Here is a 15146-nt window from a genome sequence, read left to right on the forward strand (position 1 = left end):
AAATAATCTATCTATCTATATCTATTTGCTAAATCACTTTCACTGTTCTAACGGAAAGAGAAGATCTTGATTTAGCTTCGTCTCCAATTCAAAGACTACATCCTCCATGGCTAATGAACGCACCACTCCACTTCCGCTTCCGTTTTCCAACTTATCCGGCATTTTCTACAGAAAGTGGGAGTATCATTCCAAGTTCATGCCTACAGTTGGTGAATGTTTACTGACATTAATTAACAACTTAATTAAAACGTGCGTAAATATAAATCACCCGCGAAGTTTTACGGTTTTTTCTAAGTATTTTAATTAACAATGGATCCCCAACTATCTCAAGACGCAAACCAGGACTTAACAACACGAAGGCTTCAAGTAGGTTAAGCCTAAGGGCTTAATGTTAATTAAAATTAAAATAAACCCTTGGGGAAACTTAGCGGAGTCAACTTAACTTTAAATTTTATCATTTAAACTCTTTCCAAATTGATAAAACTAATATAATACCTCTAAAACCTAAACTTTCAGCCCAAAAAACAAACATTAGACGATGCCTACGCTGCTCCGGCAAATTTCTTAGAAATAGACGTTGTTAACCCCATAACTCATGGTGTAGCTCGTAAAAGACATACCGATTATGAAGTCCGCATGAGAGTAAGTCAGATTTAATTAAAATCTACCCTCAAAACCTCTTTAAATTAAAATGGCCCAAACCTAACGCATTCTTGCCTAGACAAACTTACCCGTCTTCAAGCTTAAAGAATCCAGTGTCCGAAGAAGATACAGTGATTTTGAATGGCTTCGAAATGAATTAGAGAGAGACAGTAAAGTAAGCCAATTCCTATTAAACATTAGATAGGGTTTTTAGCGAGTTATTTGCAATTTTAATCACATTTGATTACAGATTGTCGTCCCTCCGCTACCCGGCAAAGCCTGGAAACGACAAATGCCTTTTAGACAAGATGAAGGAATATATGACGAAGATTTTATTGAAGATAGGAGAAAAGGATTAGAAATGTTCATTAATAAGTAAGTATAATTTAGGCTTAAAGACAGCAGCAGCTTTGCATTGCAACCTAATTAACAATTACAATTAGGGTTGCTGGTCATCCATTGGCTCAAAATGAACGTTGTCTTCACATGTTTCTTCAAGAGCCAGTTATTGACAGAAATTATGTTCCGGGAAAAATAAGAAACACGTGAAAACAGTTTTATAACATATTATTTTTCCTCCGGAAGATGACAAAAACAAAATAGAAAAGAAAAAGTTATAAGAATCGTGCTGTTTGTTTAATTTTTCTCTAAAAACAAAAAAAAAAAAAAAAAAAAAACTGCAGCTTTCATTCCTAGTTTCCTAAAAAATATTACCGGTATAATTATAAATTGGGGGAAAACTTTGAAATACTTTTGGCTAATATCTAATTGTTGAACAACTTATATTTTCCGTAATTTATAAATTTAATTAACAAACTTAATTAAGTCATTTGTATATAAGGAATTAAAAATTAAAACCGTTGCTGGCCAATTAAAAGTGTCCAATAAATTTGTCCATAACTTTACCTAACGATGACTAAAATTTTGGTATTTATCTAATCACCTAAAACAGCATCCTTATCCTTCAGTCTTAGCAATGAAATAATTTTAATATTAATATTAATTAAATAAGTTGTCTATATCTTATTTGTGCTCTGGTAACTAATTAAGAATGTATATAATTGATTGGAAATTAATTATCATCAATCTCTTCCCAATTTAATTTTGCAATAAAATTTCTGTTGTATATATATTATTAATTATCTTAGTTTCCTTATTATAATTATAAGCAACTTTATTTGAACGAAAATAAAAAGATGTGAAAATCACGCTGAAATCTCACTCTGTATAAATTAAATTTCTGATTAAATATGGCTACTTGATTATTCAATCCTATTGCTTTTTATTTAATTTTAACTAATAAATAATTTATTGAACGGAGTCTATTCATGTAAAGAAAAATTTGGTCTATTTACGCCTATTATTTTTTAGAGGTTAACAGAGGGAGGGGGAGGAACTTCACAGCATGAGTATGACGTTAAAAATAAAATATTGGCCTATTGACGGTAAAAATAAAATATTGGCCTATTGACGGTAAAAATAAAATATTGGCCTATTTAGGCCTATTATTTTTCAAAGTTTAACAGAGGGAGGGGGATGAACTTCACAGCATGAGTATGACCTTGAAAAATAAAATATTGGCCTATTATTTAGGCCTATTATTTTTCAAAGTTTAACAGAGGGAGGGGGAGGAACTTCACAGTATGAGTATGACCTTGAAAAATAAAATATTGGCCTATTTAGGCCTATTATTTTTCAAAGTTCAACAGAGGGAGGGGGAGGAACTTCACAGCATGAGTATGACCTTGAAAAATAAAATATTCGCCTATTAGGCCTATTATTTTTCAAAGTTTAACTAACAGAGGGAGGGGGAGGAACTTCACAGTATGAGTATGACCTTGAAAAATAAAATATTGGCCTATTTACACCTATTATTTTTTAGGGGATCATATTTTTAAAAAAATTTCAGTATAAACTTCACAACATGACCTTGAAAATAGACATTAATAAGTCTTCATTGAAGTAGACATTTTGAAGAACTTTTTTACAATGTCAAATTTTTTGGGTAAGGTAGTTGGTTAACTGACAAGAGAGCTTGATTTTGAACATCTTGCATTGCTTTCATTAACTTATTGAAAATAGGCCATCAATATCAAAGATACCTTTTGAATTCGTACTTTGCTTAATAAACAACAAATATTGATTATTTAACAGAAGAAAGTGGGGTAAAACATGCACTTCACACATTTGACAAACCGGGCTAGTTTCAGATATATTTGGCAACACAAACAAGGCGTGTTTCTCTAATTTAACCCATTTCCAAAATGTTATTTCACCCTCTTTCCAATTTTTGTAGGCCTTTTGAAGTTTACTTTTAATATCACGTGTTTTTTTCTCCCTTTGAACAATTTCCTCAAAATTATTCAACTCGTATGATTTAATTTTCAAATTATAGTAATAATTTAAGTGTACTGATTTATCATTCAAATTATCACGAAAATCCTTCAGAAATAAATTGCCAACGTTCTCAAGTTTCAAGCTATGACTCTTGCCGTGTTTTTTCTCTAAACTTAGTATTGTTTTTAATGTTAGAGAGTCTACAACATTGAATTTAGAAACAATTGTCACCAGCCACGAGAAAACGTCTTTAGTTTCAATTTTGTCAATGTTTAAACAGTCGTGATTGCATATTATGTTCCTGCACAAGTTTTTAACAATGTTTTTAACAGTCACAGCTTCATTTGGGTCTAAAATTTGATGTTTAGCCTTTCTCAAAATTTCAGGAGAAATTTTACCTACGCCCAACACTGATAAAACGCGGCAAAAGTTTTCCACACTCGATTGTACCGTTATATTATCCATGTTTTAATTAAATATCAAACTCATTACCATAAAAACAAATGTCTTGATCCAAAGTTCCATAACGAATAACACCTCATATATGAGGTAATTTTTACCAATAAACGAGGTAATGGGAGAGTTTATTTAACTTAAAACTAATTAAAATATATCTAAATAATGTATTTAAAGATTATATTAAAGAAAAATTGCACTATTCCAACTTCCAACGTGAATATTGACAGATAATTCACCTGTCACATTTTTAAGCAGACGACAGATCACCAAATACCAAAATAAAAATTACAAGTATTCAGTTAAGAAAGACCGAGAATAATGAAGGAACAAAAGCATGGAGGTTTAACACTCGAGTAGCAATATCTCATTACCATCAATCACCGTTTTTGGGTAACGGTTGTGGTCAACGAGTAGACGGAAAATAGGAAAAATTAAAAGATATCTGATAGATTATATCGGAAACTCCATTTTTCACATTTTAGGCCAATTACCATAATATTCCCCAACAAATACATTAGAGGGATAAAATTATACGGGAAGCTGTCAACGTCGCGGGTACAAAAGAGGATCAAGGCAAACAAACGATGTTACGTTAAACAATTCCAATGAGAAATGGTCGGTTTATCGCGAGAAAGCTTAGATAGAAGACAGAGATTAATCCAGGATTTGATCAAAAAGCGCTGAAACCGTAAAATAGTTTGCTTGGGCCCGTCCCTGAAGCGAAAAGTGACGGTGTTGGGACAAGTGGTATTTTAGCAATAGGCCACTTTCCTAGAAAGGTCTAGCCAACCAGAAATGGGAGGGTACATTGTCTTGTCCAGGGCCAAATCCGAAAGCTTTTATACACTTTAATCAGAGTGTATAAAACAGAAATATTCAGAATAAACGCAATCTTACAATAAACCTAAAAGAGGGCTTGGAAAACTGCGAGAGTGATACAAAAACCACTTCACGAATGACGAGCAAAGGCGGAGTTGGATCTCAAGGTCACGCATATATTGCGTAAAGCTAGGCGCGTGGGATGGGTAATTTCTCCTTTGCATCAGAATTTGATAACTTTAGGTGAACCAACTTTGGCTTTTATCTTTTGTTATGGATTTTATCCCCGATAGCGTCTTTGAGGCCCGTCTCCGGCCGCTCTACCAGATAAAGCTAACCTTTGTGCAGCTGTTAAGTAACTGTTTTCTTAAGGGGTGGCGATTTCTCCAAAGAGTTTAGCAGCTTATGACAGTTTTCTGGCGTAAAAAAGAACCTATTGTCTAGACTCTACAACATTAGTTTTAACAGGAGATAAAAACTTTTATCTCGCAACCACCAGTTTCCTTAAAGTAATTGGTTAACACGTTCGCTTACCTTTATCTTAACCAAAAATCTCAAGTAGTCTTGTTAAAAACTTCGTTTCAAATCCAAGACACATTCCTAAAGAATAAATGAATAAAAAACTACGTCACTTCAAGACAAGCTCCAGTTTGTAACAAGTGACAAACTTATGGCCAACATATCTTATAAACTTATGGTATAATTATCAACACAGTAACCAAGAACCTATTCGTACGTTCTCAGTTTCTATATTGGTTCTTGTTGGGACCAAATTGTTTTAGTGACGTCTTTCCTTCTTCCAAAATTTAGCCAATTTCTTAGCTTCGATTGTACAATAAAAATTAAAAGTATCGGCTGTTTTTACGCCATCGACAATACGTAACTTTCCCTCCCGCCTTTTTGAGAAAATTGGACGAAAACTAAAGTGCTTCCAAAAATTGAAAATCTTAACTTCACTAAGAAAGAAGGTTAAAAGCCCCTATCGCGATACTTAGGCTAGAAGTTCATAAATTAAAGTGAAATACATCAATACGTTAAAATGAATCTTGTTATAATTCCATTACTCGAGTATCTCTTTTAATTTCATACGAGAATTATTGTACGAAGCGGAGTTGAAAGATTCATTTGGGTAAGATTAAGATTTACTTTAAGAAAGGAGGTTCTAAAGGGTATAAGTTTCCTAATTGAGCCGGCCTTTGATCCGATTTTACGAAGCATAAAAGTGATTTGAAGAAATCCTTCCCGCCAAAAGATTCGGCCCGGGTTTCTTTCTTTTTTTTATATATTTTGTGGAAGAAAATAAATGATTCCAGTAAAGAAGCGAAAGATTCATTGAAGCGTGTCGAATCCAGAGTTTTGCCGCTTTTTGTCTTTTTAAAAACAAGCTTCCTTTATTATCTACGTTATTTAATCACAAACATAGATTATAGAAACGTAGTTACCGAGTGGGCCAAGCATAATTAGATTTTCTTTTTCTAAAAATCGGTTGGTTAATTGTCTACTTATTCAAATACGAAATTTCATCTAAATTTTTATAAGGGTTAACATTACGAAGTGGTATCTTTGAGAATAAGGGACGCTACCTCACGTAGATTTTAATATTACATAATCTTAATACTTATTTTTTATTAAGACTGTATTGCGGAAAAGTTCCAATAAAGTTCAAGGACTCTGAAAATATTTTAACATCGTTTGAATTTTGGGCCAAAAAATACAAAAAATAAAAATAAAACCCCCAAAAAAAGCCGACATTTACCGAAGCAATTTTGAATACTATGGGAAACATATCTGCTATTTAATATAAAGTACCCGTTTCTCACTTGAATAAAATTACTCCACGACATAAGTTAACTTAGTTTCGGCAAAGTTCATAAGATATGTTGGACATAAGTTTGTCACTGGTAACTTAGAAACTGGAGCCTGTCATGAAGTGAATCAGGTAGGTCATATATTCGAGGTAAAGCGACGCCTGGTGAGGCACTGTCAAAGGCTTAATATAGACTAAATAGGACTAGATGGACTGCAAAATTAACCACCGAGTGTAGGACTTCAATTCTCGCTTGTCGTTCTCGAACTAGTTATCTCGAGCTGTAAGTCTCTAACATTACAAAATATAGGTTGGGTCATACTTATGGAAGAACATATCTTATGAACTATTGGTTTCGGGCACAGAAATTACTAACTAAAAAAGCTTCTACGCGGCGTCTGTCGAGTGTTTAGTGCGCGTGTTGCTCCCCTGGTAGTGTTTAATTAACAATCTCTGACACGCAGCTTGCGTCTCGAAGATTAATGACATTTTGAAAGTCCTAAAGTGCCACTTTTCTATTAACTCTGGCCGAAAAATTCAGATACTTTGGTCAAACAACGAAAGCAACTATACATTGATACACCCAACCCCGGTTCGCCTCGGCGTTTCATCCCTTAAAACGGATGCGCACCATAGAGATTTAACGTCTCTAATACTAGCCCCTGAAACGTCTGAAAATTCGATAGTGTATACCAGGCTTTATTGATCCATCCACTTTTGGGCCAAAATTGGGGAAAAACTAAAAAGTTTATAACAAAGCTATAGATCCGTTAAATTGTCTGAAAAGGCGCGAAACGTTATACGTAGTTCGATATCGGCAGTTTAATTAGTTCACTACTTAATTAGATCTATGATTTAGGATCGCCTAAATTGATTAAAGTTAACAGGAGTTACAACCTAATTTGTAATAATCTAGAAAATAGACGAGCATAAGGTATTATACTCGGGAACCCATTTAGGACAGGCTGGGAACGTAGCGTAGCGTACACCTTTGATCTCAAATCCGTTACCGGTTCTATCACGTATTGTATGCTATTCAAGCGTTCTCACGCGTCTTACATGGGTCCTTAGTACACGAGGTACTACTTTTGTAAAATCAGGGATGGATTTAATTTTTAGAAGTAGGAATGGAGAACGGTTAGTATTTATTTCAGTCCGACTTATGCATAGCCCAGTATAGAGCCCCTCCCTCTAACACGTAACGAAAAGTTTAAATTATCTTATTGGCTGCTCACTTAAATTACGTTTTGTTGACGTTGCTGACAGGGACGGCGAAAAATACATAATTCCATTTTACCTCTGTTGGTATGACCCGCCTCTTCTTTCATACCCCTCCGTCCCGTGGAAGGGGGTCCAGGATTTTGACGCGCGCCCACATTACTCTGTTCTCCATTCCTAGTTCTAAAATTAAATCTATCCCTGGTAAATCAAATTAAACGTTTCTTTTTGATGACGTTCATCATTTGAAGTAAAAACAGGTATGAGAAAAGGTTTAATTTCTCGCGGTTTCATTCATCAGTGATATCGCGTTGTAACCCGATGGATTTGGCCATGGTTCTTAAGTTAGGAAAAAAAGAAAAAAACGCTGTCAGTATTCGATCTTAAATTGATTCGGTTTTCGGCTTTTATTTTTCACGAGCTATCAATTACGGATGGACACGCAATCACGTCCGTTTCAGTCAACTAAGAAATGTTTCTTCCAACTTGATGGATGGCTCGAGTTACGATGGACAGACTAATACACCGGAAGAACGGAACGGAACGGCTGCACGGGGGAACTGCTGGGAATCAGATTGCGTATAGCCAGTGCGCCAATGGCCTTATTCGTAAATCGCCCCCAACCCGAATCGCGAGATTCAGCATTCCCTAAACCCCAACCAACGAAGCTTTAAAAGGCAAATAGAAAGAAAAATCAACCACGTGTTGGTTGACCAGAGAGAGATTCCCAAAGCGATAAAAGTGACCAATAACTTCACAAATTGGACACGGTCCTGCTAATAATAAAGGATTTGTGTTTTTTTTTCTGGTATTCAAGATCACTTGAGGAGAATTAGTACGTTAAGCCTAACGAGCGGGTAAAAACCAAAACAAGATCCATTGTTCTTGTTTTAATACGTCAAAATTTACAAGTTTTGGGCCGGGATGTCCCAAAGGACAACTTACTAGATGGCCCAGTCCCAGCCGCGATATAGTATGAAACTTTTACCGCCACTCTCGTCTCCATTGCTCCTTAATTTTTCAACAACAATATCGGATATCTATAGTCCGAACTATGGAGGTTTTTTGTTTCTTTTTTTATAGTTTTAAGCCTTTAAGGGGAAAAACTCGTTAGGGTTTATAAGCCGACTAATCTCTTATTCGGAATACTGTGGTCTAATTTCGTTACTAATCCTTTTTATCTCCAGAGATTTTGCACTTTCTTGATACAAACTTAAGAAGACTCGAGAATTGAATCGACGTTGGAAACCCCGCGGAAAAGCTCATTTTCTCTTCACTGATTAATTTCGGTAGCAAGTGTGAAGTAATTATCGGAGATTATACCAAGAACCTATTAGGGTTACCTTAAGAACGTTGAATATTGGTACCAAACGAATGAAATTGTTACAGTAACGCGTTAAAATCGGTTTCCAGCGCCTTAGTGAAAGGTCAAAGATGAACTATCTTTTGGGAACACGGTGGTAGCCCTCCAATAGAGGGCGCGTATAAATTCCCAAAATTGGTTCCACCCTCATATAACGAACACGGAGCCATCAATCATTACCTCGTTTCGACGTTCTTAAGGTATCCTGAATATGTTCTTGTTTATTTCCCCTGAATTTGCCTTAACATTGGTTGGGGAATTTAAAAAGGTAGATGCAAATTAAACCATAAACCTATCACACAGTAGATAAATATGGGTTCAAGGATATTTCCCCGGTTTTTCCTTCAAAAGTATAAAATGACCCTATTGACAAACTAAGAAGTTGAATTGTCACTATCTTTTGTTGATAGAACTAGGCCTAACGTTTCAAATGCAAAAGAAAAAAGCCTAAAATGAAATGGTAAAAAAGCGCGATAAAAGCTCGCTAGAGTAGAATGGGTGTCGAAGCCAAGCCTACGATAAGACGTATAGTTATCTAGGTGGTGCCGATTCGTTGACTACACATTCGGAATAAATTACCCGTTTTTCCTTTACTCTGTTCTTGTCTAAAGAGATAAAGAGTGTCAATAGAGACGCTACACCCGTCATTAGGCCCGCCGACAATCGATTCATTTCTTTATCTACAACTCTTACTTTCAACCAAAAAAAAACATACATATCCCAAACCAAACCCACAGAAATTCAAAAATACAATATTTTTGTTCTATATAACCTTTATAATATGACCTAGGCTATCATTAGGAAGGGTTGAAACATTTCAACACGCAATTAAATAAAGATCGTCTGAAATTACAGCGTGTGTTAACCCATATAAGTCACGAGATCACCTTCAGAGGTATACAGGGTGTTTGTGAAAGGTCCATCAATAATGAATGGGCGTATTTATTGGGCCATTTCGAGTCGAAAATGTTCTATGACATTTTTCCGTCCAGGCCACTGTTTTCAAGTTATGATTGGAGTAATTTATGGATGACCCCTTAAATTTAATTATGAAATTGAAAGACAGCGCTAATTTAATGAAGGGGTCATCCCTAAAATATTCAAATCATAACTCGAAAACCGTGGCTCGGACGGCAAAATGTCATAGAACATTTTCGACTCAAAATGGCCCAATAAATACGCCCTTTCATTATTGATGGACTTTTCACAAACACCCTGTATACAATTGGTCCGTAATGTACATCGTTATATCAGGGCTGTTGTTAGAATCATGCCTCAAGATTTGTGACATCTTTTCTACTTCAAATATATCTCGTAGTATACGGGGCACTCTCTCTGATTTTATTATAAACTCTTGACTAAATTTAATGAACCCAAATGAAAATAGGCCTACCTCAATTTTATCATATTGTTATCATTAATAAAATACGAATGTAACCTATTACTGGCACGCAAATTTTAAACAGAGAGAGAGAAAGACACAGAGGTGGTTATCCGTGGCTGAAAAATAACGTAGGACGCCCTGGTTGTATAATTTCACAGATAGAGACGGTATTAGCCAATGATATTATGGCGGGACACTAAGTGCGTTTCCGTGTACACTGATGAAATTTGTCGGCAGTCTTTTGAACGATCTCACCCTTTTCTAGTTTTGATATATATTTTTTGTGTTTGGTAATGGATGAGATAAAAATTTATAGAAATTCCTTTTTATATACTCTAAAATTTCATAATGGTTGGAATTTCTGTGTTACATTTAGGGGCAGTGCTATTGGATTAATAAAAAAAATAATAATTTGTTTCATTTTAAACTTCGGATGCTATAATGGATGATACATTTAAAACCTTCCACACATTTTGGGTGCGCGAGTCACGTATAAACATAATCTTCGGTGTAACTCGTACATTACGCGGCGATGTAACGTAATTTGTCTTCGTATTACGAGATTACGTATTATACACTGACATCAAATAGAGAAGTTAATTCGATTGAAAATTCATCCATAACCCCATTCAACTATACATACGTACAACCATAACCGTATCACGTACAAGTACCCGTCTCCCATAGTGGATTGTTGTAGGCGAGAATGAAAAAAATAGAGACTACAGCGCCAAGGATGATGAGAAATCTGAAAGAGAAATAGGCGAGCTAACTGTGGAACGACTCAGGTTGGGTGGGGCGACAAAAATGGGGGAGGAATAGTCGGAAGTCGGATTCAATTGTAATTGGTCGAGAAAGGCTACAGACGAACCAATTTAATTGTAATTGGTCAAGAAGGGCTACAGACGAACCAATTCAACTGTAATTGGTCAAGAAGGGCTACAGACGAACCAATTACAATTAAGTCCGACTATTCCTCCCCAAATTTTGGCGTCCCACTCAACCTGAGCCGTTCCACAGTTAGAGCGCCTATTTCTCTCTATTTCGCATCGCATTTGAATTCTATAGTCGAGTTGGGTTTGGGGTAAAGATTAATATCATATTTGGTTCCATTTCAGACAAATCCGCCAAGAGGAAACGACAATTTTACATTCTATACATAGTATACTTAGGGAGAGTGTGAAAGGCTTATGATCGGTGCTTCATAAGTTTTTCCGAGGCGCATTTCTTAACCTGTCAATTTCGGGTCAAAAATATTTATAGCCTTGAAGGCGCCAATAAAAATCAGCGATATTCTCGTATTTTATTTAATAACTGTTGGGTTCCGTCTGCCCACGTAGGTGATATTTCTCGGCGGCGGCGCGTTAAAAACAATTATAGGAATTACGAGTCCACTACATCGATCTCGGAAACCATTTTTTCTACGAAAAAGCTCGTCGGAGTTTCACTTAAGCCTAACTACTAGGTTAGGAACCTAAGGTGGCCCTCCAGGATTATAGCTATAGCCGAGAAGCAAAGTGGATAAGTGGGCAGAAGTGATAGCGCCACTTATTTAGCTATCTGTCAAATGAAAGGACACATACCTAGTCTTTGCTGCTATGGGAAAGGGAGATGCTATATATAAACGTTTCACTGCGATGAGTTCACGAGACTTTCAAATAAATATTTCACTCCATGGCGAGTAAACAAGTAATCAAGTTTCTTAGTTTAAAATTCACAAGAATTCTAGTGCCTTAGCGTCAAATGCGCGAGAATTCAAAGTTGTCTTACCTGTCTCAAACTGTTCGGTTCTTTACGAGAGTGTTTTTCAACTAGTTCTTGGAAAGGTATAGGTGCTGATTCATAATCAATTTCGTTTTCATATCTGCACGTGAAAGGAAATTAAGTAAAAAAAAGAAAATAATTTAAGAACCCTTTTCCATAAGCTTTTAAAACGTATATTTCCAAAATTATTAAAATATTCAAATAAGTTTTCCAAAAAAATTTAATAAAAAGTATATTGAACCGTGCGTGGAAATATCCATTGGGTATTCATTATTCATGAAAATCGAACGATACCAACAAGTAAATTTTAAAAGAAAAATAAAAAGTCTACAAAAGTTTTCAAAACGCAACTTTGCTTGAAAGGAGGTAAAATAATTAAATTCTTTAGGGAACAAGGAAAATTATGATTAAGTAATATTGACAGCTACGTGTGAATTCTATAAAAGCACCACCTCAAAATATAATTTGTCATGCAGCTTTCTGAAATCCTTCTTGCTGGAAAAGAACGCAAAGTAGCAGTCTGAAAACAGGTGCAATTTATCGGCAATAATTTGAATTTCGCGTAATATTGGTCTTTTTGTCAGTTTAGTATTTATTTAGCATTGAAATACCTGATTTTCCCAAATGTGTTACTACATAGGGTTACTGACCATAAATTATTTTATGAAATTTCGTACAGATTAACCACAGTGGAAGCACCAAGAGCCTATCTCCACTAACAAACCCACGTACAAAACCACACAGCTACACAAACTTTGTTCTTATAATTATACGCTTACGTAGATAATAAAAAAATAGAGAAACTTCGTGGACAAAAAATTTACATAAAAAATCTTTTAAAGCGAGTTTCAAGCTGCGAGATTTCGGTTCGGAACAAGGAGAAATAAAACTTAAAGTGTTAGTGACATAATTTTCGTCACCCACAAACTTAAAATGCTAAAAAAATCCTTGAAAAATCTATTTTATTATGATATGTTTACTTTTGTATTTGGTTTCGTAGAAATTTGTAAAATTGCAATCAAAGTTTAGTGTTTGGAAAAGGCCTAGTTAAAATTTTGTTTCGCTTGATGACGTAGTAAGGAGAAACTTTCACTCTAGATGTCGCTCACGTGACGCCTATAAGTGTCTCAGTCTAAGTGTTAAGCCTATTTTATTCATATTCGCGCGGCATTAGTAGACTGGGGAGTCTCGGGCGCGCGCGTTTGGCTTTTCCGCGAGATGTCGTGAGTGACGTAGCAAGGAGAAAACCCGCCAAAAATCTTCTTCGCAAATTTGCTTTTGTCCCCCCAAATTTCAAGTTTTCAAAGTGTTTTTTCTGTGTTTTCCTTCATATTTAAATATTAATCAAGCATATTTTTGGAATCAGAAGAGTTTAAACTCTCAAAAAAGTAAGGTTTTCTTTAGATTTGAGATAATTTTTAAATCACGTCGCTATTCCTTTAATAACCCTTAGAGAGATTTAAATAAAATTTTGATTAAAAATTCATAAAGGTGTTTTGCACAGATTAACCACAGTGGAAGCACCAAGAGCCTATCTCCACTAACAAACCCACGTACAAAACCACACAGCTACACAAACTTTGTTCTTATAATTATACGCTTACGTAGATAATAAAAAAATAGAGAAACTTCGTGGACAAAAAATTTACATAAAAAATCTTTTAAAGCGAGTTTCAAGCTGCGAGATTTCGGTTCGGAACAAGGAGAAATAAAACTTAATAACCCTTAGAGAGATTTAAATAAAATTTTGATTAAAAATTCATAAAGGTGTTTTGCATTAATAAATGTATAAATGTAAAGTCTTCTTCATATATATATATATATATATATATATATATATATATATATATATATATATATATGTATATTTTAAGTACGTAAAATCCCGGTTACCATAATGGTATAATACCTCCACTGCAAATTAAAGCGGGAAAGAAAAAAAAAACTGGGCAAACAAAAGCAAAGAGTAGCTGAGTATGAACCACTTTGAAGAGCATTACCCCACGCGCGAGAAATAATTCTTCCCGGCTCATCTCTGTCACTAAGTTGACTTCGTAAACTGGTTTAGAGGGATCATGACTTTACTTATAATTGCCTTTAAAAGGCGGACTGATAACGTAATACGTTGATGCAAGCTAGATTTATGTGTAAAACCCGCTTATGAGTTACAAATTAAAACGACCTACCTACCCTTCCCCTCAATTCCTCTTAAGGCCTGCAGATGAGTAAATACAACACTGGCTAAACCTTTTGTCAGGGATTATTTAATAGACGAGAGTGGTGAGGATCCAGTTGGAACCCGGAGTCTGGTAAGACTTGCGCCATAAGTTCATAAGATATGTTGGCCATAAATTTGTCACTGGTTACAAACTGGAGCTTGTCATGAAGTGAGTTAGGTAGGTCATAGATTCGAGGTAAAGCGAGGGAGGCCTGGTGGTGAAGCGCTGCTGTCAAAGGCTTAGTACAGAATAAATAGGACTAGATGGAAGTCCTGCAAAATTAACCACCTAGTGTAGGACTTCAATTCTCGCTTCCGTTGTTATCGAACTAGTTATCTTGAGCTGTAAGCAACTCTCTAGCATTACAAAGTATAGGAAGTGTCATCATACTTATGGAAGGAACATATCTTATAAACTTATGCTTTGCGGGAAGTCCAGCTCTAGTCGTTGAACATTTCAGTCGCAGCCATCTCATTTATTTATTTATACTTCGCCCATTAATGGAGCTAGCGTCCTAGGGAGCTCTCGAGTTTGTGTATTGTTTTTAATGATGTTAGGCGTTGGGGAGATTTTTCTTTGAAAAGAAAAAAGAAAACATAAACAAGATCTTGGCGCGAGGAGTCTCTATATAGTTTTTCTCGAGGCGTACTTAACGATTAATTAACATATACATTAAAAAACAAGCGTCTATATAATAGCGACTGGAGATAAGATACGAAACAGGGTTATTTTTTTTTTTTTTTCTAAATATAAACATTCAATGTTGACGCGTTTCAATCAGCTACGTCTTAAATAATGCTTTAATAAAAATATGGTTTGTTATACAATAATTATTCAAATTTGACAATGTTTACACGAAAATACTAATAAATAATAATAATAAAAGTTTAAATTATCAATATAATTTCTTAACAAAAAAATAAACAAGAAAAACATTCCAATATATATATGAACTCTGACACTGGGCTAAGTAAGAGACAGAAGAGTGTGACGTTGACAACTTGACATAATTTAACAATTCATCTGTTATGTTATAGTTTTTAAAATACGTTTAGAGTAAGGTATTTACGATGTAGTTTACTGATATACGCATTAAACCAAAAGGAAAACTTGTTGGTGCATTTGAGTATTCGC

General features: G+C 35.1%; 1 protein-coding gene and 1 long non-coding RNA gene across 2 annotated transcripts in view; one reads left to right on the plus strand and one right to left on the minus strand.

The window, feature by feature from the left end:
* The first annotated feature begins 131 nt into the window (after nucleotides 1–131).
* Snx3 (sorting nexin 3) lies at nucleotides 132–1912 on the plus strand. Its single transcript, XM_089865282.1, has 5 exons — nucleotides 132–366; nucleotides 517–642; nucleotides 722–817; nucleotides 893–1017; nucleotides 1086–1912. Exons 1-5 carry the CDS (start codon nucleotides 310–312, stop codon nucleotides 1189–1191), a joined length of 510 nt encoding a protein of 169 aa, XP_089721408.1. The 5' UTR covers nucleotides 132–309; the 3' UTR covers nucleotides 1192–1912.
* Nucleotides 1913–10416: 8504 nt separating this feature from the next.
* Nucleotides 10417–15146, minus strand: part of LOC149705079 (uncharacterized) — a 90157-nt gene continuing 85427 nt past the window's right edge. Inside the window, exon 6 of the long non-coding RNA XR_016381518.1 lies at nucleotides 10417–11893. This is a non-coding gene — a long non-coding RNA (uncharacterized LOC149705079). The remainder of the gene's footprint in view (nucleotides 11894–15146) is intronic.

This window comes from Phalangium opilio, unplaced genomic scaffold (assembly GCF_054372755.1).
Source record: "Phalangium opilio isolate 3A_F unplaced genomic scaffold, DU_Popi_V2 ptg000014l_1, whole genome shotgun sequence".
NCBI lineage: Eukaryota > Metazoa > Arthropoda > Arachnida > Opiliones > Phalangiidae > Phalangium > Phalangium opilio.

Bases quoted from the DNA above. Each gene is read 5' to 3' on its own strand.
- Snx3 (XM_089865282.1), top strand. From the start codon at position 310: ATGGATCCCCAACTATCTCAAGACGCAAACCAGGACTTAACAACACGA. The intron at 643-721 runs GTAAGTCAGATT...ATTCTTGCCTAG, and splicing joins ATTATGAAGTCCGCATGAGA to ACAAACTTACCCGTCTTCAA. The intron at 1,018-1,085 runs GTAAGTATAATT...AATTACAATTAG, and splicing joins TTAGAAATGTTCATTAATAA to GGTTGCTGGTCATCCATTGG.